Below are 15,771 nucleotides of genomic sequence, written 5' to 3'. Positions count from 1 at the left end.
CGTGACGTTACGCGACGTTTTCATGACGAAACTCCCGGGAAATTTAAAATTGCAATTTAGTAAACTAAAGAGGCCGTATTGGCATGTGTTGCAATGTTAATATTTCATCATTGATATATAAACTATCAGACTGTGTGGTGGGTAGTAGTGGGTTTCAGTAGGCCTTTAACTTAACTTATACAAGTATAACCCATAAGAAACAAAAGTAATCAGACTAAAGTGAAATTCAAGCACAGGGAGAACATGCAAACTCCACACAAAGCAGTCTGAGCTGGGAATCAAACCCAGAACCACTTGACAGTGAGGCAGATCTGCAAAACCATAACATCTGATCAAAAGATTAATAATTGCAATTTGTCATTATTTTTTACTTTTTGTCCAAACATAAAAAAAATGTTCATTCGCTTTTTCCAATACAGGCTAATCCAATGTGATAAATCGGAGGCGAGGACCTCAGCCCAACGGACCCCTCGGCGCTGCCTCTCTGCCCTTTATTTACTGAGGCTATCTTTCCCATAAGTCACTATTCCTGTATTCATAAAGCATCATGGACCCCATAACTCACTCTTCCCCTTTATGAATAAATCCCACAAATTTATGGTGACGGTTCTGAGGAGCTGCGGCCTCGCCGGTGACAAACTTCTCCCGATCTGTCAAGACCGGCTACAGCCGCTCGGGGCTCTTCATCAACCGCTCCAGATGGGAGGGCCACTTTATCCTTCCCCCGGCCGGTGACATCATCTCACCATGCTGCACGGATTTGATGATGAAAGCAAACATATCTGTCTTAAAGCACATTTGTCAAATCCATTTTGTTTGTTACATACGCTCCAAAATGCTTATTGGCATATTGAGGGGTCTGCGGGCGGGAGCGGAACGAGCAATGGGCAGGGACGGGCATGGGAAGGGAGGAGGGGCGGGGAGGGTCAAGAACCCTTAATAGCATTTACCATATTTAATGCGGAGCGATGTCATCACTGAATATCCATTCTGAATAATGTGCATTTCATCATAAATTTTTTACAACTTATTTACTTAATGGAAAGAGTTATGGCTTCCTGTCAAGATGGTAATTAAACATCGTGATACAGTGCTGCCTCACCGAGACCCCATCTTTCCCCTCTTTAACTACTCCCCACCACACACACACACAAAACAGGAAATACTGCGGGATTAGAATGTTTTCTTTTCTTTACCAGTATTTACCGGTTCATGATAGACCAGGGGTCACCAACGCGGTGCCTGCGGGCACCACGTAGCCCGTAAGGACCAGATAAGTCGCCGGCTGGCCTGTTCTAAAAATAGCTCAAATAGCAGCGCTTACCAGTGAGCTGAATCTGTTTTTTTTTTTATTGTAATTATTTACTAGCAAGCTGTTCTCGCTTTGCCTGACATTTTTAATTCTAAGAGGGACAAAACTCAAATAGAATTTGAAAATCCAAGAAATTATTTTAAAGACTTGGTCTTCACTTGTTTAAATAAATTCATTTATTTTTTTACTTTGCTTCTTATAACTTTCAGAAAGACAACTTTAGAGAAAAAAATACAACCTTAAAAATGATTTTAGGATTTTTAAAAACGTATACCTTTTTACCTTTTAAATGTGTTCCTCTTCTTTCCTGATAATTTAAATCAATCTTTAAGTAAATTTATTTTTTTATTGTAAAGAATAATACATACATTTTAATTTAATTCTTCATTTTAACTTCTGTTTTTTCAACAAAGAATATTTGTGAAATATTTCTTCAAACTTATGATTAAAATTAAAAAAAAATATTCTGGCAAATCTAGAGCATCTTTAGAATCAAATTTAAATATTATTTCAAAGTCTTCTGAATTTCTTTTAAAATTTCTGTCCTGGAAAATCTAGAAGAAATAATGATTTGTCTTTGTTAGAAATATAGCTTGGTCCAATTTGTTATATATTCGAACAAAATGAAAATTGGATTTTAACCTATTTAAAACATGTCATCAAAATTCTAAAATTAATCTTAATCAGGAAAAATTACTAATGATGTTCCATAAATTATTATTTTTTTTTTTCAAAAAGATTCCAATTTTTCTCCTTTTTTTTAGTCGAATTTAGAATTTTAAAGAGTCGAAATTGAAGATAAACTATGTTTCAAAATTTATTTTTCTTTTTTTTCCTGTTTTCTCCTCTTTGAAACCGTTCAATTAAGAGTTCTTTTCATCCTTTATTCTCTAAAAAAAAAACCTTCCGTAAAAGGAAAAAAAATGTACGACGAAATGACAGACAGAAATATCCATTGTATTATATATATATGTATGTATATATATATATATATATATATATATATATATATATATATATATATATATATATATATATATATATACATATATATATATATATATATATATATATATATATATATACATATATATATCAAAGGTAAATTGAGCAAATTGGCTATTTCTGGCAATTTCTTTTAAGTGTGTATCAAACTGTTAGCCCTTCGCATTAATCAGTACCCAAGAAGTAGCTCTTGGTTTCAAAAAGGGTGGTGACCCCTGTGATGGACCGTCTCTTTGGCAGAGACAGACACTCTTTGCTTCATTGTTATTATTGTTCTGACTCGGAATCTTTTTAAAACACCTGCAGTTAGCGATGAGGTGGTAGAGGAAGAATTGTCCACAGTTGTTTGACCTAAAACCACAGAGTTTTTTGCAAAACTCTGTGGTTTTACAAAAATAATAGCCCTGATGCAACAGTCCTTTACCTCATTTACCTCAACTAAACAATGTTGGGATCAATGACATTTTGACTTTCAAATTGGAAGGACACTGTTCCAGTAGACCATGTGATGCTGAGGCACTCATCCATAAAATAAAATAAAAAAAACAAACCGGTCTGACACTGACAGAGACCACATCTAACCTCTGACCCTGTCCTGTGACCCCGCCTTCGATTTCCTGCGCCGTCTGACCAATATGTGATTTGCCAAAGGCCGCAGTGGGTCCCTAACAAGGATTTATAGCTTTTCATTTTAATCGAGTTAAGAGCACACAACCTCAACTACTGTTATTTCAGTGGTTCCAATCTAAAGGTACAACGCTGAGTACGAAAGAGACACAGCCGCCTCGTGGTCAAACGTAGGAGGGAAATTGGTGGGTGACTCCTGTCAAAGCTGGGGTCGGGCATCCAGCATCTGTGAAAACATTCCGATATTCCTGGTCCCATCCATATTTTTTCATTAAGATACCTATTTTTGATGCTCAATCCGCCGACCAGAGGAAGCTACCACAGAGGTGGATACGTAGCTAACTGTCTCCTAAGCAGGATAACCCTCGTTTAAGGTCCCTCTCCTTGGATAATTTTTGCAAGGGTAAGCGCGCCGTGTATTTCTTAAATCTCCGGCTCTTAGCTTTGTATTGACTCACTAATCGTTTACAAACTGGGTTCGGAAAGGAAGTGACGTCGGAAAAAACGCGCCACAGCCAGCTTCATTACAACCTGTTTCCACTCAGAGGTAAACACTGGAAAGATGGAGGCAATTCATCCAGATATGTCGTGTTTCCTCTTCCTCTACAGCAGGGGTGCTCACACTTTTTCTGCAGGCGAGCTACTATTCAATTGACCAAGTTGAGGAGATCTACCTCATTCATATTTATAATTTATATTTATTTATTTATGAAAGAGACATTTTTGTTAAGTTAATGGTGTTTAATGATAATACAAGCATGTTTAACACATATAGATTCCTTTCCTTCATGAAGACAAGAATATAAGTTGGTGTATTACCTGATTCTGATGACTTGCATTGATTGGAATCAGACAGTGGTGCTGATAACGTCCGCATTTTCAAATGGAGGAGAAAAAAAGTCCTCCTTTCTGTCCAATACCACATGAAAGTGGTTGGATTTGGCATCTCGTTTGTCCAACTTGCATACTCCTTTTTAAACACTTTGTTATGAGAGTAGCATATGTGTGTGTGGCCCTTTAATGTGTGGCAGCAGGTGAGAGACGTCAGTGAGTGTGTGGGCGAGCGAGGAGAGGGAGCGGTCGCTGAGGGCGGGGGAGAAATACATTGGCATCAAACTCCGTAGCTTGCTAGCATGTGCACGCTAGCTTTCTGAGACTTTTATTTTGTTAGCACAGGCAGGAAAAAGCAGGTCTTTTATGGTGAAGACAGGAACTGTGCAGTCGGTCTCTAGAGTTTTGACAGCAGGTACGGTCTAAGAGTCTGTTGAAATAAAAAGTGTTTCTCTCGTCCTGTCAGTGTTGTTTTTCTTAATAATGAGCTCGCAGAAGCCAGCGTCATCTCACAAGATCCTCGGGTGCCGAGAAAGTCAAACAACTGACAAAAGTGAAGTCTTGGTGAAAATTGATGATTGCTCATTTTTATGTCTATTTTTTTAATGCCTGGCTTCTGATCGACTGACACACCCTGCAAGATCGACCGGTAGCTCGCGATCAATGTAATGCCCGCCCCTGCTCAACAGGTACGTGTACAGATGCTTCTGGAAATCACACATGAATACCTTAAGAGAAAGCGATTGCAGCTATTTGGGATACAACACTTTCTCAGACGGCAAGTGTACTTTCGAATGTCCGGGTCAGCTGGGATTATACTTACCAAAAAACGTTGTCCATTTGTAGAAGAAGAGACAACGAGAATGCAGGCTCCCGTTGATGTGATAAAAATGTACTTTGTATTACCTGGCTCACGAGGGAATACTACGGAAATTATTGAATGTATTTGGACTGGCAAAGCAGACTATATTAATTATAGTCCGCCATGTATGTCGCAGACTCAACGTCTAGGTCCAGAGTATGTAAAGTCACCCAAAATGAATGGACAATCAAGATTGATGTAAAATGTTCTTTATCACATTGTTTACCTTCACGTGTCCATTAAAGATTTGATTAATTTATGTTATTTCAGGTGTGATTCACAACAATAGAGCCCCACAGCACACTGGATTCCAGGTAATTGAAATACCACAACAAAAGGATAGTGTTTAGACAAGTTAAATTTAATTGAAGAACTTGCACACAAAGCAACAGAGGAGGTGACTATGACGTGCCCATTTTCCGCGCATGTGTACTAGGTCGGGGGGGTCTTAAATGACCATTGTGTGTGTGTGTGGACAAGGATAAGGTTAGGTCGGATTTACCCTGGATAACCTAAGCCTAAGTCAATAATCCTCCATTGCAACAAATAAACAATATTTCTTCCAAGTGTTATCACCGGGGAACTTTATGGCAAGGCAAAACATGTTACACATAAATAAATAAATAAATAGATAAATGGGCTGTACTTGTATAGCGCTTTTCTACCTTCAAGGTACTCAAAGCGCTTTGACACTACTTCCACATTCACACACACATTCACACACTGATGGAGGGAGCTGCCATGCAAGGCGCTAACCAAGCACCCATCAGGAGCAAGGGTGAAGTGTCTTGCTCAAGGACACAACGGACGTGACGTGGTTGGTACTAGGTGGGGATTGAACCTGGGACCCTCTTCCACTGCGCCAGGCTGTCCCGAGCAAACAAGCAAATATTTTGATTAGACAGTTTAAGTGCACATTTTAGCACCGCTCAGAGCTGAATTTGAGGGGCGAAAATGATGCAGATTGGCCAAGAAAGTTCCGGGCGCCTAATTCGTGGAAATGTTGTTGAATTTGTGTGAATTGGCGCGATCGCGACATCGCAAAATCTTGGGAGGGGGGACTGTCTTGTATGCAGTATATATTGTCACTGGACACTACTAGAGAAATGAAAGTCAGATCAACTTTACAGAAGTCAATGTGCAATGCATACAGCAGTATTGATTTGTTATCAATAAACAGCCATTATTGTCTAAATAGAAAACCCAAGAATGTCCAAGCACTGCACAAGGGAGATACAGTGGATATGGAGGTGCATGTTGTAGATACAAATAGAGGTAGTGGGCATCATGGTGAGCAGTTTGTCTGTTTTCTCCTACATTTCTCATACATAAAGGAAGAGTAAGCATGAGCAGAGAAGCTAACCGTTAAAGTAGCTTGAAACAACATAAGAAATACAGTAATTGCTTCATATACAGTAGTCTTGGCAAAAGAGCTGTTTTTAAAAAAAAAAACCTGTTTGAATAAATCCATAAGTGTGCAGGTGTACCTTATGTTGTGACCGGGTGAATCTATCGGAATCAAAATCAACTTCATTGGCCAAGGATGTTTACCACCCAAGACATTGGACTCGGTAGACTGTGGCCTCTTTGTTCAATACACAAAACCAAACTCTGCATAATGTTCATAAAGTTTGATTTTGACTGTCTGGAAAATATATATATATATGAATTTAAACAGTGTGCATTATCAAAAGAAAAATGATGATACTTTTGGAGAGGGTGAGGTGTGGTTTAATTTGCAATCTGGGAACGCCTACAGAATGGAACGTTTTGAAGACAAACTTAAAAAAAAAACAGGTGAAAAAGCGACTTTGGAGCAAAATTCACACCAAGGCATATCCAAGACATTATTTGGACCAAAATGAAGTGTTTGAAATGTAGATTACATTTATCATAAGTCTCCTTTATAATGTTTACAAACATAGAATAAGTGGAGGGACATTCAGGGTAAAAAAAAAAAGGATTTAAAAGAGTACCATATTGTAGTTTTTATTTAGTTTTTGTGTAGTACTGACTTTTTTTACTTAAAATATTTAATGTAATATAAGAGACTAAGGAAATAGTTGAAATAGTGTGTTGACATTGTTACACTGGTAATAGCACTCACCATAAATACATTGAAAAAAATTAGAGTTAATACAAAATATAAGATAAAAATACTGTATTTTTCGGACTATAAGTCACAGTTTCTTTGCGACTTATACTCAGGAGCGACTTATGTGTGAAATTATCAACACATTACTGTAAAATATCAATATTATTTAGATCATTCACGTAAGAGACTAGACGTATAAGATTTCATCGGATTTAGCAATTAGGAGTGACAGATTGTTTGGTAAACATATAGCATGTTCTATATGTTATAGTTATTTGAATGACTCTTACCATAATATGTTACATTACCATACCAGGCACCTTCTCAGTTGGTTATTTATGCGTCATATAACGTACACTTATTCAGCCTGTTATTCACTATTCTTTATTTATTTTAAATTGCCTTTGAAATGTTTATTCTTGGTGTTGGGTTTTATCAAATACATTTCCCGAAAAAATGCGACTTATACTCCAGTGCGACTTATACTCCGAAAAGATTTAAGGGAAAACTACTAAAAACTAGTGAAATCATCTGTCAATGCAGTTAGTCAATTTGACTAAACAAGACATCCTAAATTAAAATTTGTACATCAGGAAATTATCAGAACTTTTACGATAGAAGAAAGTATTTTATTCTGAAAAAGCATTATTCAAATAGCGAGTTAAGCATTTTCATTGCAGAATCTTTAAGCACATTTTTTTCATGAGGAGAAAAACAAAATGTCATTTTTAAATAGTTATTTTCCAAAAAGAAAAATAATAACTAGAATAGACAAACATAATTACTCTTGCTAAGATCAAGATTATGAATAAAAAAAAGTAAAACAGTCCTTAAAACTAGGGAAAAGTCTATAAATGACATTTTAAAACTTTGGGAAGTAGCAAATAATTTGCAGTGTGATTGGTATCGGAAAATATCACTCATGGGTGATCGGAATCAGAAGCATAACACCCTGATTGGAACATCTCTACCTCTAATGCAAAAACAAACATATATAGACAATAATTTATGTAATTACATTTGTATTCAAGGTCAAGTACATACTACTTAGAAATAGCCGTCTGTGTAAGAAAGTAATAGTTATTTTCTACTACACTGCCTCGTAAAAGAGTTGACAATCGTTGGGAACCAGAATCGAAATGAGGAACCGCAATCGGAATCGTTTCAATTCAAACAATGTTCAACGTTCTCGTGAACACTAGCCAATGATCTACTGCAACTTTTAAACAGAGGATGAACAAGACACGCATTTATGAAAATATTTCAGTGAACCACGAATGAAAAGTTCCTGCAGTAGACTTAAGGTAACATTTTCCATTCAGACTTTTAGATGGAACTATTGTCCTACCTCCCAGCCTTGAGTTGGATCTTTAAGGGAAGGTCTTTGCTCTCCCAGGTATGGTCCAAAGCGTTCTCCGACGTAAATGCTCCTGCGACTCCAGATGCCCGCCGCACCGCCGAAAGCATCTGATTCACGTAATTCAAAGTCCAGAGGAATGGCCAAGTCCTCTTGGTTTAAAAAGATGCTTGGATGTGGGAAGGATGAAGGCCTCTGAGGTGAGACGTCATCTTCAGACAGCAAAAGGGATGTTGGCTCCTCTGCTAAGGCTGGAAATTGCAGAGGTCCACCTTCTGTGCCACAAGCATCGGCTAAGAGGTCTGAAGGTTCAAGGGCGAACTCTTCATCTCCATCACCTGTGTAAGAAAGACACAATTCAGTCAATGTGAGGACCGCGAACCATAAAGAATGACTGGATATAGTGGTACCTCAACTCGGCTATTTGTCATGCTTTAAGTTACAAAAATTTGAGTTACAAGCATCTCCGCCACGGGAGTCATTTAATGACTCATATTTGACACACGCAGCGACGGTATATTACTAAAACATAGCTGCTTACTGTTCTTTTTAGCATATTCAATATCTTGGACCTTAAATCCTACTGAATAGCTCTTAATCTTCTTCCCTTTATGCGATTTCAAATGATTGAAATCAGCCTCCTCCATTTTGAAAATGATGACAGGTGAAGTGTCACTCGTGACGTGACGAGTTTGACCCGGTGGAAATTCTAGGCATATGCTAATAAAAATGACACGGTGAACCGCGTCAGATCCGACCAAAACATCCATTCTTACCCGCCAGTGTCACGTGGGGCAAGGTCGGGTCGGGGTTTGTTTCCCCGGAATGCAGAACGGACGGCTCCGGACGACAGCGTGAGGTAGGAAATTATTTATTTCTCATAAATCATAAGCGTACCAAAAAGAGAAAGAACAAACAAACAAAAAAAACGTGCCGATCGCACAGGAAGCTAAGGAAACACAGGAGCAAGACTCAGGAACATCAAAACGTAACCGTTGCGTCTAGCAAGCAATGAACCCACACAGACTGTGGCGAGCAACGTGAATAAATAGCTCTCTGATTAGTGCTCAACAGCAGGTTAGCGTGCAGAGCACTAATCAGAGGCAGGTGAAATTAGTACCCATGGAAACAAAAACAAACACCCAAAGTGCACAAAACAAGAACTAAGGGAGTCCAAAACTAACAGAACATAACTAAACAAAACATGATCAGGATCACTGATCATGACAGCTAGTGTATAGCTAGAGATGGAAATACCTTCGTTTGTCCAACCATGAGAAGGAAGAATGAGTATGAAGACATTGACGATTTGAGATATGAGAGTTTTGAGTTAAGAGCCACGTCACAGAACTAAGGCTATGTCTACACTCAGCCCGATAACCCCTTACACCATGGGTGTCAAACTCTGGTCCGCGGGCCAAATCTGGCCTGCCGTGTAATTTAATTTGGCCCTTGAGGCAATATCAATTTAGTGTTAAAACTGGCCCGCCGGTGTTATACAGCGTCGGTGCCGCTGTAACACCGCATTCACCGCTAATACTTATACTTGCCAACCCTCCTAATTTTCCCGGTAGACTCCCGAAGTTCAGTGCCCCTCCCGAAAATCTCCCGAGGCAACCATTCTCCCGAATTTCTACCGATTTCCACCTGGACAACTATACTGGGGGCGTGCATTTAAGGCACTGCCTTTAGCGTTCTCTACAACCTGTCGTCAAGTCCGCTTTTTCTCCATACTAACAGTGCGTCACATAATATTTGTGGCTTTTACACACACACACACACACACACACACATACGCACAAGTGAATGCAATGCATACTTGGTCAACAGCCATACAGGTCACACTGAGGGTGGCCGTATAAACAACTTTAACACTGTTACAAATATTCGCCACACTGTAAACCCACACCAAACAAAAATGACAAACACATTTTGGGTGAACATCCGCACCGTAACACAACAGAACAAATACCCAGAAACACTAACTCTTCCGGGAAACTTCCAGCAAACTGACCAATAATTAACGTTTTATTCATGCATTTTCTCTTGCTACTTCAAGGCTTGAATGTTTGGTTCATTGATTATTGTTGTTTTATTTTCAAATGTATTATTAGCCTGTGGAAAAAAAATTATATTTACCTCAGAAGATTGCAAATAGAAAAAAAAGGCTTAACATTTTTATTTAGATTTTATTTGAAATGCCATTGATATTTTTTTAATTATTATTATTTGAAACTGGATTTTGCCTGTCACTAAAGTCATATAAGCCTTTCTTGTTCAATATTTAATACAAAACTTGTTTGGGTCCCTATTAAAATATTAATTTGTTCAACCTTGGCCCGCGGCTTTGTTCCGTTTAAAATTTTGGCCCACTCTGTATTTGAGTTTGACACACCTGCCTTAGGCGAATATTTATTTAGCCTAAGCATCTCGTCAGCCACACTAAACCATCATTTAAGTTTCCCCTTTTTTACACGGGTAAGTGCGCCGTGTATTTCTTGAATCTCCTGCTCTTAGCTTGGTATGGACTCATCGATCGTTCACAAACTGAGTTCGGAGAGGAAGTGACGTTGGAAAGAACGCGCCACAGCCAGCTTCATAACAACCGGAGCTAACCACCGGAAAGATGGAGGCGAGTCATTCAGACATGTCCGTGTTTCTCATCCTTCTACATCAGGGGTGTCCAAAGTGCGGCCCGCAGGTCATTTTTTAACTGCCCCACGGCACATTTTAAAAATACTATGGAAAAAAATTTAAACATAAAAAGTGGTATAAAAGAGCAAATGTAAAATGTAACAGGAACATTTTGCAATGTTTACTCTAATAACAGAACTGCCATGCAGGCTTTTTATTTCTTTAAAAAAATAATAAGTGAATCAAAATCAATGTCATTATGAATTATTGACCTATTCAAGGCTCCAATTACGTCACATTAAATATTCTACTTCGAGATATTTTTGTGGACAAATATTGGATATTTTGTGTTTGCCATATAAAAAATGTAGCTGTTTTTTTTTTTCAAAGAAGGGCCTAAAACAGGGGTCGGGAACCTTTTTGGCTAAGAAAGCCAAGAAGCCAAATATTTTAAAATGTATTTCCCCAAGAGCCATATAATATTTTTTTTTAACACTGAACACAACTAAACGCGTGCATTTTTAAGTAAGACCAACATTTCCAGAGTATACTAGGTCTCTTATTCTTTATAATAACATTGTTATTCTGAAGCTAACTGTGGAGGGGGCGTGGCCTGCGGGCCTGCAGCAAAGCGGGATGTTGCCAGGACCGGCCTCGAAATCCGCGACAGGTGCGTAGATGGCCCACCTGGGCCTTGTTATCTAATCACCTGTTGCTCTATTATAAGCAGCAGCCAGGAGGAGAGACAGGGGATGGGGCTGGAGCCAGAGCGCGAGTGAGGACGAAAGAGAAAAAGACAATTGCTGGAAAGCAACTGAGAGAAAAATAAAATAAAACAATATTGTAACCCTAATACAGGCTCTTGGTGGTCTGAAGAACCCCCAGGAGGGCAAGCCCCACACTAACCAATAATAAATACATTACTTCTTACCATTCTTGCAACTTCTTGAACATAAAAAAGCATGAGAATGTTTTATATTTTGAACGTTATTTTTAACACTGTGGAATTATTCATTACTTCTCGTGTTAAGCAATGTCAGCTCAGATTTATCCGAGAGCCAGATGCCGTCATCAAAAGAGCCACAGGATCCCTACCCCTGGCCTAAAACGAACAAACAAATAACATAAACTACAAAAAAACGTATAATTGACTAATAGATCTGAAATTGATCTCGAGACCATTTGGTAAAAGTAAACAGTAAAAAAAAAAATATAATTTATTTTTTAACACTTTGATGAGTAGGACCCCTTTGGATCAGTGTGTTTTGTTTTTAAGTGTCATTGCACAAAAAGTAATAGTGAATTAAAATCAATGGTGTTATGAGTTGTTAACCTTTTTATGGCTCCATTTATTCTATAGTTTCAAATATTCTACTTAAAAATTTTATTGAGTGAAAATATTGCGTATTTTGTGTTTTTTTTCCATAAAAAACATGGTTTTCTTTGACAAAAAGAGCATACGATTTAAATCTTTAAAAACGTCGTATTGACAGATAGACCTGATGTTGATCTAAAGATTTAAACTTGAATAATAATAAAAATAATAATACTGAATAATGACACATTTTTAACATTTTATTTTTACCAAAACCCTTTGGGGTTCCCGGGATCAAGCCTGAGTGGAGGCCTAAATGTATATTTTTTATACTTATATTGGATTGTTCTTTAAAATAAATGGCCCCCGCTTGCTTTGATTTTTCAGTGTGCGGCCCTCAGTGGAAAAAGTTTGGACACCCCTGTTTTACATGTACAGACACTTGCGGAAATCACACATGATACCTTAAGAGAAATAGCTCACTCCATTTTCCAATAAATCTGTCCATCACTGATTATTCATATAAAGAGGAAGATATGAAAATCCCATCAGCCAGCATTCCAGTGAGAGCAGATATTGTACAGTAAGTGATTGTTTAGCAAATAGCACTACTGCTACATGATGCTTAGTGTTTCACTAAACCTGGATCTGTTCAGCACCTATCTTCTAAAACTTGTTGCTCATCCTCATTATATTCAAGCTCAAAAATATAAGATTCTGGGTTATAATTTGTCCAAAAGTAGTCTTTGTTGTCTCTCATGAAGTCTGCCATGAGTATAGTTTTGTTATTATTGAAGGAATCACATGACTGCTCATGCTCATTATCACATTAAATGGCTCGTGAATCTCATTGAAATGTATGTTATTTTGATTATTTCTATTTTACTCGCTAACTTTGTAAACCTTTTGTTGTTATAAATTAGAATCGCTACAATATAATTTCAATTTATATGTCCATGTTAATGGTACGTTAAGCGAGCTAATTACTAATGAGTGATGAGAGCTGTCTTTGTAAGGTAAATGTTTTCATTTCTTTCTCCTAATCGCTGTGTTCCGAAGATAATGCCGAGACATGAAAAAGCGCCAGTTTGAAAACAAACACTTATAAAACAGGATCGAAGTTTTTTTGTTTTGAGTTTTGCATCAAGATGGTGGTGATGCCAAGGCAGGTGATGCCCATCAGCCGGCATTCCAGTGAGAGCAGAAATTGTACAGTAAGGGATTTTTAAAAAATTATTTGTTTAGCACTTAGCACTACTGCTACATGATGCTTAGTGTTTCACTAAACCTGGATCTGTTTAGCACCTATCTTCTAAAACGTGTTGCTCATCCTCATTATATTCAGGCTCAAAAATATAAGATTCTGGGTTATAATTTGTCCAAAAGTAGTCTTTGTTGTCTCTCATGAAGTCTGCCGTGAGTATAGTTTTGTTATTATTTAAGGAATCTCATGACTGCTCATGCTCATTATCTCATTAAATGGCTTGTGAATCTCATTGAAATGTATTTTATTTTGATCATTTCTATTTTACTCACTAACTTTGTAAATCTTATGTTGTTATTAATCAGAATCACTACAATATAATTTCAACTTATACAGTATGTCCATGTTAATGGTACGTTAAGTGAGCTAATTACTAATGAGTGACGAGAGCTCCGTCTTTGTAAGGTGAAAGTTTTAATTTCTTTCCCCTAATCGCTGCGTTCCGAAGATAATGCCGAGACGTGAAAAAGCGCCAGTTTAAAAACAAACACTTATGAAACAGGATCTAAGTTTTTTTGTTTTGAGTTTTGCATGGAGATGGGGGTGATGCCAGGGCAAGTGAGATGGGGTAAGTCGGCATTGTACTGCTCTGACTGTTTTATATTTCCCTTTCCTGCACGCGTTCTTTGTCATACGGTGAAAACAGAAGGAAGCACGGACGGGTTCATTACGAATAACGTGAAACAGGACGTAAAAAATCAGCATGACGCACAAACATTTTTCTCATTTTCTTTTTTTGGGTCGTGTAAAGTTGTATACAACACGATTTGTTAATAAGTATGTTAAATAAAGGTGCCATGAAAATGTATGCACAAATCAAACATTATGTTTGAACATATTTGCCTTGTAAAAAACTATGGAATAACGACTTACATGGAGAACAACAGTACCCTGTCCTACTTAACAGCATGCAGGACATAGTTTATTAGAGTTTGCATCTGCAGAATATTTGTTAGATCAAAGGTCACTGACGCTTCCCCAATAATATCTGCTCCCACAGAGGTTTGATTGTTTGAGGTCAAGGTTCTCTGCAAGTTTTTTTCTCAAACTCATCCAAGAATGTCTACATCGTATTGAAGGGATTCATATGGCCCCATTCCTGGGTGGATCTCCTGTGAGAGCAATGCTGTCTGCTAAAAATGATAGAAAGCACCACTCTACATAGCAACTGATGCTGTGGTCAAAGCTGGAATTGACGGGAAATACATTTTAAGATAATCAACACTCCACTGTCATTTGGATAAAGCGGATGGATATTGCACCCCCCAAATTCGTCACGTTTCATGTATCAGATAACCAGTAAAGAATGGGGAGATATTTTACCCATATTTTACCACAAATTGATTAACGTGGATCCCGACTTACTCAAGTTGAAAAACTTATTTGGGTGTTACCATTTAGTGGTCAATTGTACAGAATATCTACTGTTATATGGAATCGACTGAAAAAAGTTTCAATCAATCAATATGAATCCTCTTCTTACCGTATTAAGTTTCTGTTATGGGTGTCCCACTATAACTGTGCGATACCGATATTGTATCCTTGCGTATTGGCCGATACCGATATTGATCTGGTAGATCAATATCGGTTTTCCATTCGGGCCCCAGTACTCTGGAATGCCCTCACGGTAACAGTTCGAGATGCTACCTCAGTAGAAGCATTTAAGTCTCATCTTAAAACCCATTTGTATACTCTAGCCTTTAAATAGACCCCCTTTTTAGACCAGTTGATCTGCCGTTTCTTTTATTTTTCTGCTATGTCCCCCTCTCCCTTGTGGACCGTAGGCGGAGGAGACACAGGTCCAGTAGCCATGGATGAAGTATTGGCTGTCCAGAGTCGGTTGGAGACATCTCTGCGCTGCTGAACCGCCTCCGCTTGGGAGGGTTTCCTGCTGGCTCCATTATGGACGGGACTCTCGCTACTACATTGGATCCACTTTGGACTGGATTCTCACCGTTATGTTAGATCCACTATGAATTAGACTTTCACAATATCATGTTAGACCCGCTCGACATCCATTGCTTTCTGTCCTCTCCAAGGTTTCTCATAGTCATGATTGTCACTGTCAGCAACTGGGTGTGAGTTTTTCCTTGCCCTTATGTGGGCTCTACCGAGGATGTCATTGTGGTTTGTGCAGCCCTTTGAGACACTTGTGATTTAGGGCTATATAAATAAACATTGATTGATTGATTGAGATATCATCACAAATTATACATACTTTCTTTACTTTGTAATGTGGAATGTTAGAACAGGCTTGATTAAGTGAACACTTGTATGTATGAAAAACAAAAAAAAACGTTTTTTATCAACTCTGTGGAATTAACTTCTGCTGTCTTTATGTTGAAATGGAGTGGCAAATGTGTTTTTTTGCGACACCTTCTACCTCATGCTAATGACGCAGTAAGTTCAATGATCCAGACACGTTTGTTACTGGATACTTTCCAACAGACTTTTGCCTTGGAGACTTTG

The 15,771-nt window shown here is 38.1% G+C and overlaps 1 protein-coding gene across 7 annotated transcripts in view; it reads right to left on the bottom strand.

Annotated features, from left to right (window-relative positions):
* Positions 1 to 15,771, bottom strand: part of mecom (MDS1 and EVI1 complex locus) — a 494,327-nt gene that overhangs the window by 314,220 nt on the left and 164,336 nt on the right. For all 7 annotated transcript variants that reach the window (XM_061919015.1, XM_061919013.1, XM_061919014.1 and 4 more), the window contains exon 2: positions 8,081 to 8,427. In XM_061919015.1, the coding sequence (XP_061774999.1) occupies positions 8,081 to 8,427 (347 nt within the window). The remainder of the gene's footprint in view (positions 1 to 8,080; positions 8,428 to 15,771) is intronic.

The sequence above is a fragment of the Nerophis ophidion genome, linkage group LG13 (assembly GCF_033978795.1).
Source record: "Nerophis ophidion isolate RoL-2023_Sa linkage group LG13, RoL_Noph_v1.0, whole genome shotgun sequence".
In the NCBI taxonomy this organism is placed as follows: domain Eukaryota; kingdom Metazoa; phylum Chordata; class Actinopteri; order Syngnathiformes; family Syngnathidae; genus Nerophis; species Nerophis ophidion.
This window is presented reverse-complemented; position numbering and strand designations above follow the sequence as displayed.